This window comes from Electrona antarctica (genome assembly GCF_951216825.1).
Source record: "Electrona antarctica genome assembly, chromosome: 12".
In the NCBI taxonomy this organism is placed as follows: domain Eukaryota; kingdom Metazoa; phylum Chordata; class Actinopteri; order Myctophiformes; family Myctophidae; genus Electrona; species Electrona antarctica.
The window spans coordinates 8,514,106-8,529,001 of record NC_136793.1 but is presented as its reverse complement, the minus strand read 5'-3'; the positions used below and the strand labels follow the sequence as shown (position 1 = coordinate 8,529,001).

The window sequence follows — 14,896 nt, the reverse complement described above, 5'->3', positions numbered from 1 at the left end:
TGATCAAATCACCTTAACTCAAGTGGCAGATGCCAAAAGGACAGGGAGGTTTTTGTTTGTTGTGGCTTTCGCATGTGGGAGTGCACTTTTAGCTCCAGTAAATTCCATTGTTAATCTGGGCCTGATTGGCGGGAGTAAGTGTTTTAGTCTTACTGAATGTGGCTACATTTACATATATCTCTGTATCATTGGTACAGATTATGGTCAGCCAGCCACTCTATTGGCTCCGCATTGCTTGCTGCGTGTGTTGCGTACACACTGGGTTTTTGTTTTGTTTTGTCATAGGCTCGCTCATCAGTCACCCACTGAACACTCCTCCCACAATACACGCGTTGGCACCATGTGGTAAATGGTAAATGGTAAATGGTGCATTTATATAGCGCCTTTATCCAAGGCGCTTTACATTCACCCATTCACACACACATTCATGCACCGATGGCGGCGGAAGCCATGCAATGTACCAACCAGCACATCGGGAGCAATATGGGGGTTCAGTGTCTTGCCCAAGGACATGTAGACAGGAGGAGCCGGGATTCGAACCACAGACCCACGGATCATTGGACGACCTGCTCTACCTCCTGAGCCACAGTCGCCCCTGTATGGCATAGCTCTGATGAAACTGCGACAAAGTACCGCTTGTAACGCAGATTACAAAGCAGCGTTTAGTGAACAACGGAGCAAGGAACATGGCCGTACATGAAGAACAGTTGAATTGATTGAAGGATCATATGGCATGTTTCACCGTGTGTACAACAAAGGACTCAACAACGGTCAGCTGCAAAGAGAACCTTTACACAGAACGGCATCACGCTTTGACTGACACAGACATCGATCCATTTGGAGGAGTGCAGGTACGTCATCGACCCTCTCATCTCTCTTCTTCCTCCATCCTGTCGGGTCCCCCACGGTGAAAACAGAACAGCACCAATAGAGCTCCATCCTGTCGGGTCCCCCACGGTGAGAACAGAACAGCATCCTGTCGGGTCCGCACGGTGAGAACAGAACAGCATCCTGTCGGGTCCCCACGGTGAGAACAGAACAGCATCCTGTCGGGTCCCCACGGTGAGAACAGAACAGCATCCTGTCGGGTCCCCACGGTGAGAACAGAACAGCATCCTGTCGGGTCCCCACGGTGAGAACAGAACAGCATCCTGTCGGGTCCCCACGGTGAGAACAGAACAGCATCCTGTCGGGTCCCCACAGTGAGAACAGAGCAGCACCAATAGAGCTCCATCCTGTCGGGTCCCCACAGTGAGAACAGAGCAGCAACAATAGAGCTCCATCCTGTCGGGTCCCCACAGTGAGAACAGAGCAGCACCAATAGAGCTCCATCCTGTCGGGTCCCCCACGGTGAAAACAGAACAGCACCAGAAGAGCTCCATCCTGTCGGGTCCCCCACAGTGAGAACAGAACAGCACCAGAAGAGCTCCATCCTGTCGGGTCCCCACGGTGAAAACAGAACAGCACCAATAGAGCTCCATCCTGTCGGGTCCCCACAGTGAGAACAGAACAGCACCAGAAGAGCTCCATCCTGTCGGGTCCCCTCGGTGAAAACAGAACAGCACCAGAAGAGCTCCATCCTGTCGGGTCCCCACAGTGAGAACAGAACAGCACCAGAAGAGCTCCATCCTGTCGGGTCCCCTCGGTGAAAACAGAACAGCACCAGAAGAGCTCCATCCTGTCGGGTCCCCCACGGTGAAAACAGAACAGCACCAGAAGAGCTCCATCCTGTCGGGTCCCCCACGGTGAGAACAGAACAGCACCAGAAGAGCTCCATCCTGTCGGGTCCCCTCGGTGAGAACAGAACAGCTCCATCCTGTCGGGTCCCCTCGGTGAGAACAGAACAGCTCCATCCTGTCGGGTCCCCCACGGTGAGAACAGAACAGCACCAGAAGAGCTCCATCCTGTCGGGTCCCCCACGGTGAGAACAGAACAGCACCAGAAGAGCTCCATCCTGTCGGGTCCCCACGGTGAGAACAGAACAGCACCAATAGAGCTCCATCCTGTCGGGTCCCCCACGGTGAAAACAGAGCAGCACCAGAAGAGCTCCATCCTGTCGGGTCCCCACAGTGAGAACAGAACAGCACCAGAAGAGCTCCATCCTGTCGGGTCCCCCACGGTGAGAACAGAACAGCACCAGAAGAGCTCCATCCTGTCGGGTCCCCCACGGTGAGAACAGAACAGCACCAGAAGAGCTCCATCCTGTCGGGTCCCCCACAGTGAGAACAGAACAGCACCAGAAGAGCTCCATCCTGTCGGGTCCCCACGGTGAGAACAGAACAGCACCAATAGAGCTCCATCCTGTCGGGTCCCCCACGGTGAGAACAGAGCAGCACCAGAAGAGCTCCATCCTGTCGGGTCCCCCACAGTGAGAACAGAACAGCACCAATAGAGCTCCATCCTGTCGGGTCCCCCACGGTGAGAACAGAGCAGCACCAGAAGAGCTCCATCCTGTCGGGTCCCCCACAGTGAGAACAGAACAGCACCAGAAGAGCTCCATCCTGTCGGGTCCCCACAGTGAGAACAGAACAGCACCAATAGAGCTCCATCCTGTCGGGTCCCCCACAGTGAGAACAGAACAGCACCAGAAGAGCTCCATCCTGTCGGGTCCCCACGGTGAGAACAGAACAGCACCAGAAGAGCTCCATCCTGTCGGGTCCCCACGGTGAAAACAGAACAGCACCAGAAGAGCTCCATCCTGTCGGGTCCCCCACGGTGAGAACAGAACAGCACCAGAACAGCTCCATCCTGTCGGGTCCCCACAGTGAGAACAGAACAGCACCAGAAAAAGCTCCATAAAAGTCTAGCACTCTGTCTGTCTTGTCAGACACCATCAGTCTTAACACATTCAGAACGGGAACCCCTTTTGGTGTTTTGTTTGTTATACTTTTAGCCATTGGAAAATAGCAGATCTACAAGCTCATAGCGTGGCACCGAGTGCCGCGCTAGATCTGTTAATTTTTTTAAAGTGGTGAAAATGTGGAACAAATCTTTGAATATATATTTTGAACTAACATCTTTGCTTCTGGGGGGGGGGGGGCTGGAACAACATATTTTGAGATGGAGGGTCAGTGGCCAAATACAGGAAATTCTGGAGGTCCTTGACATGAACAATGTTGAGCACCACTGACACAGAATTTTCGTAATCGACCTCAGTCGAAAATGGGTTAAAGTATAACAGTGTGTCAGACAGACAGACACCATCAGTCTCACAGGAGTGTTGACTAAAGCAATAAGCCACAAGAGGTCTCAGGTTACCGGGTGTTTTATAATGGCTGGCGTCAGTGTTGTTTTTGGCAGCACATTTTGATTTTAGTTTTAGTCATAGTCTCTTCTATAGTTTTCATTTAGTTTCAGTCACATTTTAGTCACCTGGAATGCTAGTCTAGTTTTAGTTTTTAAATCTACAGTTGATTTAGTCGACCAAATTGTATTTCTTTTGGTGGGCGTTGATGCCGTCGTAATGACTGATTTTACAGCTTGTAGATTGGCGATTTTCAGAATGCAACCAAGTTATTTATACTGGATCTCTTGTCCACTATTCCTTCCTAACATTTTAGTCTAGTTTTTATTTGTTGACGAAATTGTCAGTATATTTAGTCTTAGTCATCATGGCTTATATTTTGTTTTTATGTGTAGTTTTTGTCAGTGAAAAAAGGTAGTCGACGGACATTTTTCGTCATAGTATTAGTCGACGAAAACAACACTGGCTGGCGTAGTGAGACACGACGCGCAGCAGAGTGTCTCCGACCCTCTCAGACATTATAGAATACACAGTAAGCTGCATGGGTGTGTGTGTGTGTGTGTGTGCTGCACCTCTCTCACGTGTGTGTGAGTGCGCTGCACCTCTCTCACGTGTGTGTGTGTGTGTGTGTGTGTGTGTGTGTGTGTGTGTGTGTGTGCGTTGCACCCTCTCTCATGTGTGTGTGTGTGCGTGCGCTGCACCTCTCCCATGTGTGTGTGTGTGTGTGTGTGTGCGCTGCACCTCTCTCGTGTGTGTGTGTGTGCGTGCGCTGCACCTCTCCCATGTGTGTGTGTGTGTGTGTGTGTGCGCGTGCGCTGCACCTCCCATATGTGTGTGTGTGTGTGTGTGCGTGCGCTTCACCTCTCTACACTTCTCGATGGCGTTGGTGAAGACGTAGGCGATGACGATCCACTCCTGAGACGACGGCCACAGATCCATCTTCACCAGCACGATGTAGTTGAACAGCATCAGGTAGCCCACATACGCCATCTGGTGGACACAGACAGACAAACACCGACATGGACGCTTCAGTACGTCTGTCATTCACGTATAACTCGAGAGCCGTTCACCACGCCGACTTCAAATTTGACGCACACGTTCCTGAGCACACCACCACACGGAGTGCAGTGCCCGGGCCTTGAGTCGGTGGTATATATACACCGTTGTCCAGGAACGCCACAAAAGGCTCTGGTCAGGCTTTGCCAGTGGGCCTAATGAGCCTAAGTCCCCTCACCTGTAGAATTTCCCAGCCTCTGCCCCAGCCAATAAAGGGTATGCGCATGCCTAAAGTGAATGGCACATCGAGTGGCAAATTGAGTGGCAAAGCAACATTCAAAGTGAGTTTAACATTGTTTAAAGTTGTATTGTCAGGATCTGCCTTCTGTGTGTTGTGTAGGTGTTCCTGAATCTTATTTTGAAGTGATGCTTTTGTGTTTCCTGTCCTCCTTTTGTAGTAGTTTCCTGCCTTGTCCCCCTGACCCCTGACAGAATAATCCAACAGCCTATTCTGTCAGGGGTGGTTTTCAAGCAGGACCCAAATGCAAGGAAGCCAGGATCTTAGAAGTCTTTATTCAAACAAAGACCTGCAGTAGCGCAACACTAGCAAACATAAAACAGACTAGGAACTAGGGTGACAATACAATAATCCAACAGAGAACACAACCAAACACAGGGCTTAAATAGGCACAAGATTAACAGGACACAGGTGAACTCAAATCAAATCAACACAAGGATTGGCTGAGGGGAAAACAAGACACAGGTGAAACAAAGAACCAACAATCAGGGAAGGTGAGACAAGGCAGGAAACTACTACAAAGGAGGACAGGAAACACAAAAGCATCACTTCAAAATAAGATTCAGGAACACCTACACAACACACAGAAGGCAGATCCTGACAGTTTAATGCAATCAGATAGGACTTTTCTGTTTGGATGCATGGGCTGTCATTTAGTTTCCATTTAGTTTTCGTCAGTGAAAAAAGGTAGTCGACGAAAGAATTCCGTCGACGAAAACAACATTGGTACCTCACCATCACCCATTTATATTACATGCCTTCATCCTCCCATCATAGTCTGTAGAATATGACTTCATTAGCCACTCTCTATCTATAAAGCCATTATTATAGGACAACTCCCCATGCAGGCTATTTTAAATAGCCTGGAAATCAAATTCATATAACGTCCGTTATTGTCCCTTTATCGTCCCTCGGAGGATGGCTTTTTAGTTTTTGTTCTCTGAGGTCATGGGTTCACCATTAACTCAATTACTGCAAAATGTATGTCTTCCCCATGTCCGTATTTCTCCCCACGTGGCAGCCATGCATATCAGGGACCCCCTGGGCTCATATCAGGGGCCCCCCGGGCCCATATCAGGGACCCCCCAGGCCCATATGAGGGCCCCCCGGGAGCTATACAGGCCGCACGCCGTCGCTCCAATTCTCTTAACTTGGCACAAACGCAGTTTATGAGTCTAATCAGCCAGGGATCCTTTTAACACGTCGGCCACTCAGTTTCCAGCCGACACACAATGTTCTCTCCCTTGACAGGTTTACACAAAGCCTGCTGATTCACAGCACTGTTACTGCCACTCTGCCGGGATTACAGTCTGTTAACACCTTGAGCGGCATGAACGGAGGTCTCCGTCCTATCCAATAGTCACGCTCAAGCGCTCAGGACGGAGATTAATCACAGGACGGAACATTGATGATATCATAACCGAGCGCACCGCTCCACAGGCTGGGAGCGCACCGCTCCACAGGCTGGGAGCGCCTGTTGGGCAACATTCAATGTAATTTCCGGCTGGGACGTCATCCAAAGTGCATGGTCCCCCTCCATTTTAGAGGATGAGAAGAAAACATCTTCAAAAGTGAATCAATCCGTCCAATTCTAACCAAAGATTCTGTTTTTGACGGCCCACATCGTGGTCCCGTCGCTAGTCACGTTAGACGTAAACATACTTCCCGTTGTTGTCGATCCCCTCGGGGGTGTTTTGGCTACATCAAGCTACTTCAGCTACATCCAAGATGGCGCCCTGTGAACCTTGAAAAGGGCTCCGTAGCTGCAAATCACTGGGCACTCTGATTGAATGGTTACAAATACACCCCGGGCGTTTGGGGTGTTAACACTGTTACCGCCACTGTGTGGATTACACTCTCCTGCATGCCAAGCGCGAGCGAGGTGTCATGAATTATCTTGTGTGTGCGAGAGAGAGAGAGAGAGAGAGAGAGAGAGAGAGAGAGAGAGAGAGACGAGATGAGATAGTAAAGTGAAGCAGCATTTCAAATACTGTCAGAAGAGTGAAACTATGCCTAATTGATTGAAAAAACAAACAAACAAAATAATTACATATTGTTGCTGTCAGGCAGAAACCTATTATCTCAATATTTTAACTTTTTGCATAATTTACGAGAAAACACAGAGGGCCCTTTGTTGCACGCAGCCATTTTTTTAAAATATTTTAAAATAGTTCAAATAGTCAATCTACAAGCTCACAATGTGTCGATAGATCGGTTAGTTGAACTATTTTAAAATGTTTAAAATAAATACTACAAATGGGGCACGGTGCTTCACAGCTAGAAGGTCCTGGGTTCGATTCCCGCTGGGGACGCTGTGGGCGCTGGGGGCGTGTTCTCTCCTCCGCGTCACCAGTGCCCATACCCGAGGTGGGGTTGGCGAAAGGGCCTTTCTGTGTGGAGTTTGCATGTTCTCCTGGTCACTAAACTACCTCCCCCTGGCCAGCCGGGGCGCCTGATGGAGGGGAAAGGAACTGGTCGAAATAATGTTCCTTCCACGCGCTACGTCCGGCCGGGGAAGGAAACTCCCCCCTGTCAGGTGAAAAGAAGCAGCTTGGATTCCTCATGCATAGCAGGAAGCATGAGGTCAGTCCGCTGCCCCCCCTCCCCCAGGTTGACAGAGTCAACCTCCATTCAGTCAGTCAGTCAGTCCGTAGAATGGAAATCACCTATGCTTTCTATGGCATAGGCAGCTCCCGGCAGGATCCGCCGGGAGAAACTACACGCAGCTGCATGACATGAGACTAATTAATTAGAGCGACAGAGAGAGAGAGAGAGGAGTGTGTGTACGTGTGTGCGTCAATTTAGCAATGGTGCAGACGATCAGAAATCAGCAGAGAGTGAGTGGCGCTTCCGCTACTGTATGCTAGGGCATTCACTTCTAGTCATTTTTACTAGTTGACTAGTTGCCTAGTTTACTAGTCGACTAGTTAAACCACCTTTTTTTATGTTTAAAAAAAAAGAAAAAAAAGAAATAATATTTGTACATTTAAAAACTGTGTACATTGGTGACTATAACTATAATCTACCTGATATTGAGGCCTACAAAATCGGTCAACTAGTCGACTAGTACCATCAAGGTCGACTAGTGGATTTACTAGTCGACTAGTAAACTAGTCGACTAGTTGCTTAATGCCCTACTGTATGCCGAATTGAAGTGGACTCGGCCCCAGACCTTTTTTCTCTCCCTGGAAATAAAAATGTCTGGTTTTCCGAGGCTAGTCAGTCCGAGTCGCTTTCTAATTTCTAATTATTTCACCCAATCTCCATTGCTTTGGAAAACATATATACTGACAAAGAGTGTTCAAGCCTAGTGAATGTATAATTGCACAGCGTGTGCAGGGTGTGTGACAAGTGCATGGCCGCTGCTAAAACATTGTCTCCATTCCATTGCCGAAGCTGTCCTCGTCAGCGCTGAGCCGTTATACAATTCAAAGTGGATTTCAAACGGGCTCATATTGGATGAATACAGGCAATGCAATTGAAAAGTGACTCACACCGGATAAGGATCTCTCACTCAAAGCACAAGCACGTCACACTCTGGATTCAAGAAGCTTAAAGTGTCTTAACGGAGTACTTGAGGTCATCAACTAGATTTATTCATTGAACCCATTCTGGGTAGTAGTAAGGTTGAAATCGAGGTCATCAACTAGATTTATTCATTTAACCCATTCTGGGTAGTAGTAAGGTTGAAATCTCTTTTTTGCAAGTAGAAATTAATCCGGGTGTTACAGGGTTAAATGCAGTGGCGTGCACAGATAGACACCTGTCCCTTGCCCTTTTGGCAATGTGCCCTTAAAAAAAAAATATATATATATATATATATATATATATATATATATATTTTTTGTACAGTGTACACTGTACAGTATGTGGACCATGGTGACATTGATCAATTATTGATAAAAAGCTTCTAATATATTATTTAGTCCCCATAATCTATAAATCTCACACTATTTAGGCAACCGGCCGGTTCCACGCGCTGCACAAGGTGCCCTTTTTTTTCCTTGAGCACCTGCCCCTCTAAATGTCTGTGCACGCCACTGGTTAAATGAACATAATGTTGTATGTTAAATGTTTGAGAACGACTGACATAGAAACATAGGGTTTTTTCGAAAACTGTCAGGATTTAGAAGACATTTGTAGAATCGTCCTGAGGTCTAAATGGGTTAAGCCCCTGCATGTTTTACTTCGTAACACAAGGACGTCGTGTATAGCGACAATCACTGATCTACAAGCTCACAACCACATCTAACCTTCCTATTAGGGTTAGTAAATGAATCGTCTCTGGCGGGTGGAAACCTTTTCGAGCTTGTAGATCTGCTATACTTTTGATGCTCTTGTGTGACGCTGTCGTAAAGGCTAAACGCGGAGATGAGAGGTTGATGCTGTGCCCGATGTTGGGCACAGCTTTAACACAATCAGCGCCGGGATTTCTTTCAAAATATCAGCTCGGGGTGCCGCGCAGATATGGCCGCTTTTACTCTGTAAGCCCCCCCCCCCACCCACCCCCCTTCCGTTCCGGACAAAAACCGGGAGACATGTTTTTTGCTTGCTTACCTCGCTATCATTACGATATGAGTCGCTGAATGATCCCTCGCGTTCATATTTTGAACGAGAAATGAAGTCAGAAATGAAGAGCTTAGTACAGTATATCCATCTGGTCAGAACCACGGAGAGCTCCCTGGATTAGCAGATATGAGGGATTCTTTGTGAGCGGTACACACAGGGAAGTGAACGGCAGCGCGCATGTGTGAAGAGCAAGGAGTAGAAGGTGCAGAAGGAGAGGCCAACTCCCCAAAAAAATCGTTTGATATAAATGAAAATGCGCTAGGACCTGTGTGTGTGTGTGTGTGTGTGTGTGTGTGTGTGTGTGTGTGTGTGTGTGTGTGTGTGTGTGTGTGTGTGTGTACATTATTGATGACGTTCCCACACGTCCCACGGTCTAAATGGGTTTTAACCCATGTAGGCCTGAAAAACCTTATGTTTTTGTATCAGTGGTGCTCAATATTTCATGTCAAGGACCCCAAAAAGTATAATATGCCTCCGCCCACCCATCTGAAAATATGTTCCAGGGACCCCCCAGAAGCAAAGATTTGAGTTAAAATGTTCACTGTTCACACTAGCAGACCTACAAGCTCGTAGCGCGCCACTCGGTGGAGCGCTACGAGCTTGTATAGATCTGCTATTTTTCCAATAGCTAAAGTATAACATCATGCTTAGTTAAAACACCAAAAGGGGTTCCCGTCCAGAATGGGTTAAAAGCTTTGACCGCCACGTCACACCAGTACAGTACAGCCAGGGGCTCCCAGTACAGTATGTCCTTGGTTCACACACCAGTACAGTACAGCCAGGGGCTCCCAGTGCAGTATGTCCTTGGTTCCCACACCAGTACAGTACAGTACAGGGGCTCCCAGTACAGTATGTCCTTGGTTCCCACACCAGTACAGTACAGTACAGGGGCTCCCAGTACAGTATGTCCTTGGTTCCCACACCAGTACAGTACAGTACAGGGGCTCCCAGTACAGTATGTCCTTGGTTCCCACACCAGTACAGTACAGTACAGGGGCTCCCAGTACAGTATGTCCTTGGTTCCCACACCAGTACAGTACAGGGGCTCCCAGTACAGTATGTCCTTGGTTCCCACACCAGTACAGTACAGGGGCTCCCAGTACAGTATGTCCTTGGTTCCCACACCAGTACAGTACAGTACAGGGGCTCCCAGTACAGTATGTCCTTGGTTCCCACACCAGTACAGCCAGGGGCTCCCAGTGCAGTATGTCCTTGTTTCCCACACCAGTACAGTACAGGGGCTCCCAGTACAGTATGTCCTTGGTTCCCACACCAGTACAGTACAGGGGCTCCCAGTACAGTATGTCCTTGGTTCCCACACCAGTACAGTACAGTACAGGGGCTCCCAGTACAGTATGTCCTTGGTTCCCACACCAGTACAGTACAGGGGCTCCCAGTACAGTATGTCCTTGGTTCCCACACCAGTACAGTACAGTACAGGGGCTCCCAGTACAGTATGTCCTTGGTTCCCACACCAGTACAGCCAGGGGCTCCCAGTACAGTATGTCCTTGGTTCCCACACCAGTACAGTACAGTACAGGGGCTCCCAGTGCAGTATGTCCTTGGTTCCCACACCAGTACAGTACAGTACAGGGGCTCCCAGTACAGTATGTCCTTGGTTCCCACACCAGTACAGTACAGTACAGGGGCTCCCAGTACAGTATGTCCTTGGTTCCCACACCAGTACAGTACAGGGGCTCCCAGTGCAGTATGTCCTTGGTTCCCACACCAGTACAGTACAGTACAGGGGCTCCCAGTACAGTATGTCCTTGGTTCCCACACCAGTACAGTACAGGGGCTCCCAGTACAGTATGTCCTTGGTTCCCACACCAGTACAGTACAGGGGCTCCCAGTACAGTATGTCCTTGGTTCCCACACCAGTACAGCCAGGGGCTCCCAGTACAGTATGTCCTTGGTTCCCACACCAGTACAGTACAGCCAGGGGCTCCCAGTACAGTATGTCCTTGGTTCCCACACCAGTACAGTACAGGGGCTCCCAGTGCAGTATGTCCTTGGTTCCCACACCAGTACAGTACAGTACAGGGGCTCCCAGTACAGTATGTCCTTGGTTCCCACACCAGTACAGTACAGTACAGGGGCTCCCAGTACAGTATGTCCTTGGTTCCCACACCAGTACAGTACAGTACAGGGGCTCCCAGTACAGTATGTCCTTGGTTCCCACACCAGTACAGTACAGTACAGGGGCTCCCAGTACAGTATGTCCTTGGTTCCCACACCAGTACAGTACAGTACAGGGGCTCCCAGTACAGTATGTCCTTGGTTCCCACACCAGTACAGTACAGGGGCTCCCAGTACAGTATGTCCTTGGTTCCCTCACCAGTACAGTACAGTACAGGGGCTCCCAGTACAGTATGTCCTTGGTTCCCTCACCAGTACAGTACAGTACAGGGGCTCCCAGTACAGTATGTCCTTGGTTCCCACACCAGTACAGTACAGTACAGGGGCTCCCAGTACAGTATGTCCTTGGTTCCCACACCAGTACAGTACAGTACAGGGGCTCCCAGTACAGTATGTCCTTGGTTCCCACACCAGTACAGTACAGGGGCTCCCAGTACAGTATGTCCTTGGTTCCCACACCACTACAGTACAGTACAGGGGCTCCCAGTACAGTATGTCCTTGGTTCCCACACCAGTACAGTACAGTACAGGGGCTCCCAGTACAGTATGTCCTTGGTTCCCACACCAGTACAGTACAGTACAGGGGCTCCCAGTACAGTATGTCCTTGGTTCCCACACCAGTACAGTACAGTACAGGGGCTCCCAGTACAGTATGTCCTTGGTTCCCACACCAGTACAGTACAGTACAGGGGCTCCCAGTACAGTATGTCCTTGGTTCCCACACCAGTACAGTACAGCCAGGGGCTCCCAGTACAGTATGTCCTTGGTTCCCACACCAGTACAGTACAGGGGCTCCCAGTACAGTATGTCCTTGGTTCCCACACCAGTACAGTACAGTACAGTCAGGGGCTCCCAGTAAAGTATGTCCTTGGTTCCCACACCAGTACAGTACAGTACAGCCAGGGGCTCCCAGTACAGTATGTCCTTGGTTCCCACACCAGTACAGTACAGTACAGGGGCTCCCAGTACAGTATGTCCTTGGTTCCCACACCAGTACAGTACAGGGGCTCCCAATACAGTATGTCCTTGGTTCCCACACCAGTACAGTACAGTACAGGGGCTCCCAGTACAGTATGTCCTTGGTTCCCACACCAGTACAGTACAGTACAGGGGCTCCCAGTACAGTATGTCCTTGGTTCCCACACCAGTACAGTACAGCCAGGGGCTCCCAGTACAGTATGTCCTTGGTTCCCACACCAGTACAGTACAGTACAGGGGCTCCCAGTACAGTATGTCCTTGGTTCCCACACCAGTACAGTACAGGGGCTCCCAGTACAGTATGTCCTTGGTTCCCACACCAGTACAGTACAGCCAGGGGCTCCCAGTACAGTATGTCCTTGGTTCCCACACCAGTACAGTACAGTACAGGGGCTCCCAGTACAGTATGTCCTTGGTTCCCACACCAGTACAGTACAGTACAGCCAGGGGCTCCCAGTACAGTATGTCCTTGGTTCCCACACCAGTACAGTACAGTACAGGGGCTCCCAGTACAGTATGTCCTTGGTTCCCACACCAGTACAGTACAGCCAGGGGCTCCCAGTACAGTATGTCCTTGGTTCCCACACCAGTACAGTACAGTACAGGGGCTCCCAGTACAGTATGTCCTTGGTTCCCACACCAGTACAGTACAGGGGCTCCCAGTACAGTATGTCCTTGGTTCCCACACCAGTACAGTACAGCCAGGGGCTCCCAGTACAGTATGTCCTTGGTTCCCACACCAGTACAGTACAGTACAGGGGCTCCCAGTACAGTATGTCCTTGGTTCCCACACCAGTACAGTACAGGGGCTCCCAGTACAGTATGTCCTTGGTTCCCACACCAGTACAGTACAGTACAGGGGCTCCCAGTACAGTATGTCCTTGGTTCCCACACCAGTACAGCCAGGGGCTCCCAGTACAGTATGTCCTTGGTTCCCACACCAGTACAGTACAGTACAGGGGCTCCCAGTGCAGTATGTCCTTGGTTCCCACACCAGTACAGTACAGTACAGGGGCTCCCAGTACAGTATGTCCTTGGTTCCCACACCAGTACAGTACAGTACAGGGGCTCCCAGTACAGTATGTCCTTGGTTCCCACACCAGTACAGCCAGGGGCTCCCAGTACAGTATGTCCTTGGTTCCCACACCAGTACAGTACAGCCAGGGGCTCCCAGTACAGTATGTCCTTGGTTCCCACACCAGTACAGTACAGTACAGGGGCTCCCAGTGCAGTATGTCCTTGGTTCCCACACCAGTACAGTACAGTACAGGGGCTCCCAGTACAGTATGTCCTTGGTTCCCACACCAGTACAGTACAGGGGCTCCCAGTACAGTATGTCCTTGGTTCCCACACCAGTACAGTACAGGGGCTCCCAGTACAGTATGTCCTTGGTTCCCACACCAGTACAGTACAGCCAGGGGCTCCCAGTACAGTATGTCCTTGGTTCCCACACCAGTACAGTACAGGGGCTCCCAGTACAGTATGTCCTTGGTTCCCACACCAGTACAGTACAGGGGCTCCCAGTACAGTATGTCCTTGGTTCCCACACCAGTACAGTACAGGGGCTCCCAGTACAGTATGTCCTTGGTTCCCACACCAGTACAGTACAGTACAGGGGCTCCCAGTACAGTATGTCCTTGGTTCCCACACCAGTACAGTACAGTACAGGGGCTCCCAGTGCAGTATGTCCTTGGTTCCCACACCAGTACAGTACAGTACAGGGGCTCCCAGTACAGTATGTCCTTGGTTCCCACACCAGTACAGTACAGTACAGGGGCTCCCAGTACAGTATGTCCTTGGTTCCCACACCAGTACAGTACAGTACAGGGGCTCCCAGTACAGTATGTCCTTGGTTCCCACACCAGTACAGTACAGTACAGGGGCTCCCAGTACAGTATGTCCTTGGTTCCCACACCAGTACAGTACAGCCAGGGGCTCCCAGTACAGTATGTCCTTGGTTCCCACACCAGTACAGTACAGGGGCTCCCAGTACAGTATGTCCTTGGTTCCCACACCAGTACAGTACAGTACAGGGGCTCCCAGTACAGTATGTCCTTGGTTCCCACACCAGTACAGTACAGTACAGGGGCTCCCAGTACAGTATGTCCTTGGTTCCCACACCAGTACAGCCAGGGGCTCCCAGTACAGTATGTCCTTGGTTCCCACACCAGTACAGTACAGGGGCTCCCAGTACAGTATGTCCTTGGTTCCCACACCAGTACAGTACAGTACAGGGGCTCCCAGTACAGTATGTCCTTGGTTCCCTCACCAGTACAGTACAGTACAGGGGCTCCCAGTACAGTATGTCCTTGGTTCCCACACCAGTACAGTACAGGGGCTCCCAGTACAGTATGTCCTTGGTTCCCACACCAGTACAGTACAGTACAGGGGCTCCCAGTACAGTATGTCCTTGGTTCCCTCACCAGTACAGTACAGTACAGGGGCTCCCAGTACAGTATGTCCTTGGTTCCCACACCAGTACAGTACAGTACAGGGGCTCCCAGTACAGTATGTCCTTGGTTCCCACACCAGTACAGTACAGTACAGGGGCTCCCAGTACAGTATGTCCTTGGTTCCCACACCAGTACAGTACAGTACAGGGGCTCCCAGTACAGTATGTCCTTGGTTCCCACACCAGTACAGTACAGGGGCTCCCAATACAGTATGTCCTT

At 50.0% G+C, this 14,896-nt stretch overlaps 1 protein-coding gene across 1 annotated transcript in view; it reads right to left on the bottom strand.

Annotated features, from left to right (window-relative positions):
* The window catches only part of trpm3 (transient receptor potential cation channel, subfamily M, member 3), a gene marked incomplete at both ends in the record, with an annotated part of 426,331 nt that overhangs the window by 32,720 nt on the left and 378,715 nt on the right, over window positions 1–14,896 (bottom strand). The window contains one exon of the mRNA XM_079516029.1: window positions 4,106–4,234. Within this exon, the coding sequence (XP_079372155.1) occupies window positions 4,106–4,234 (129 nt within the window). The remainder of the gene's footprint in view (window positions 1–4,105; window positions 4,235–14,896) is intronic.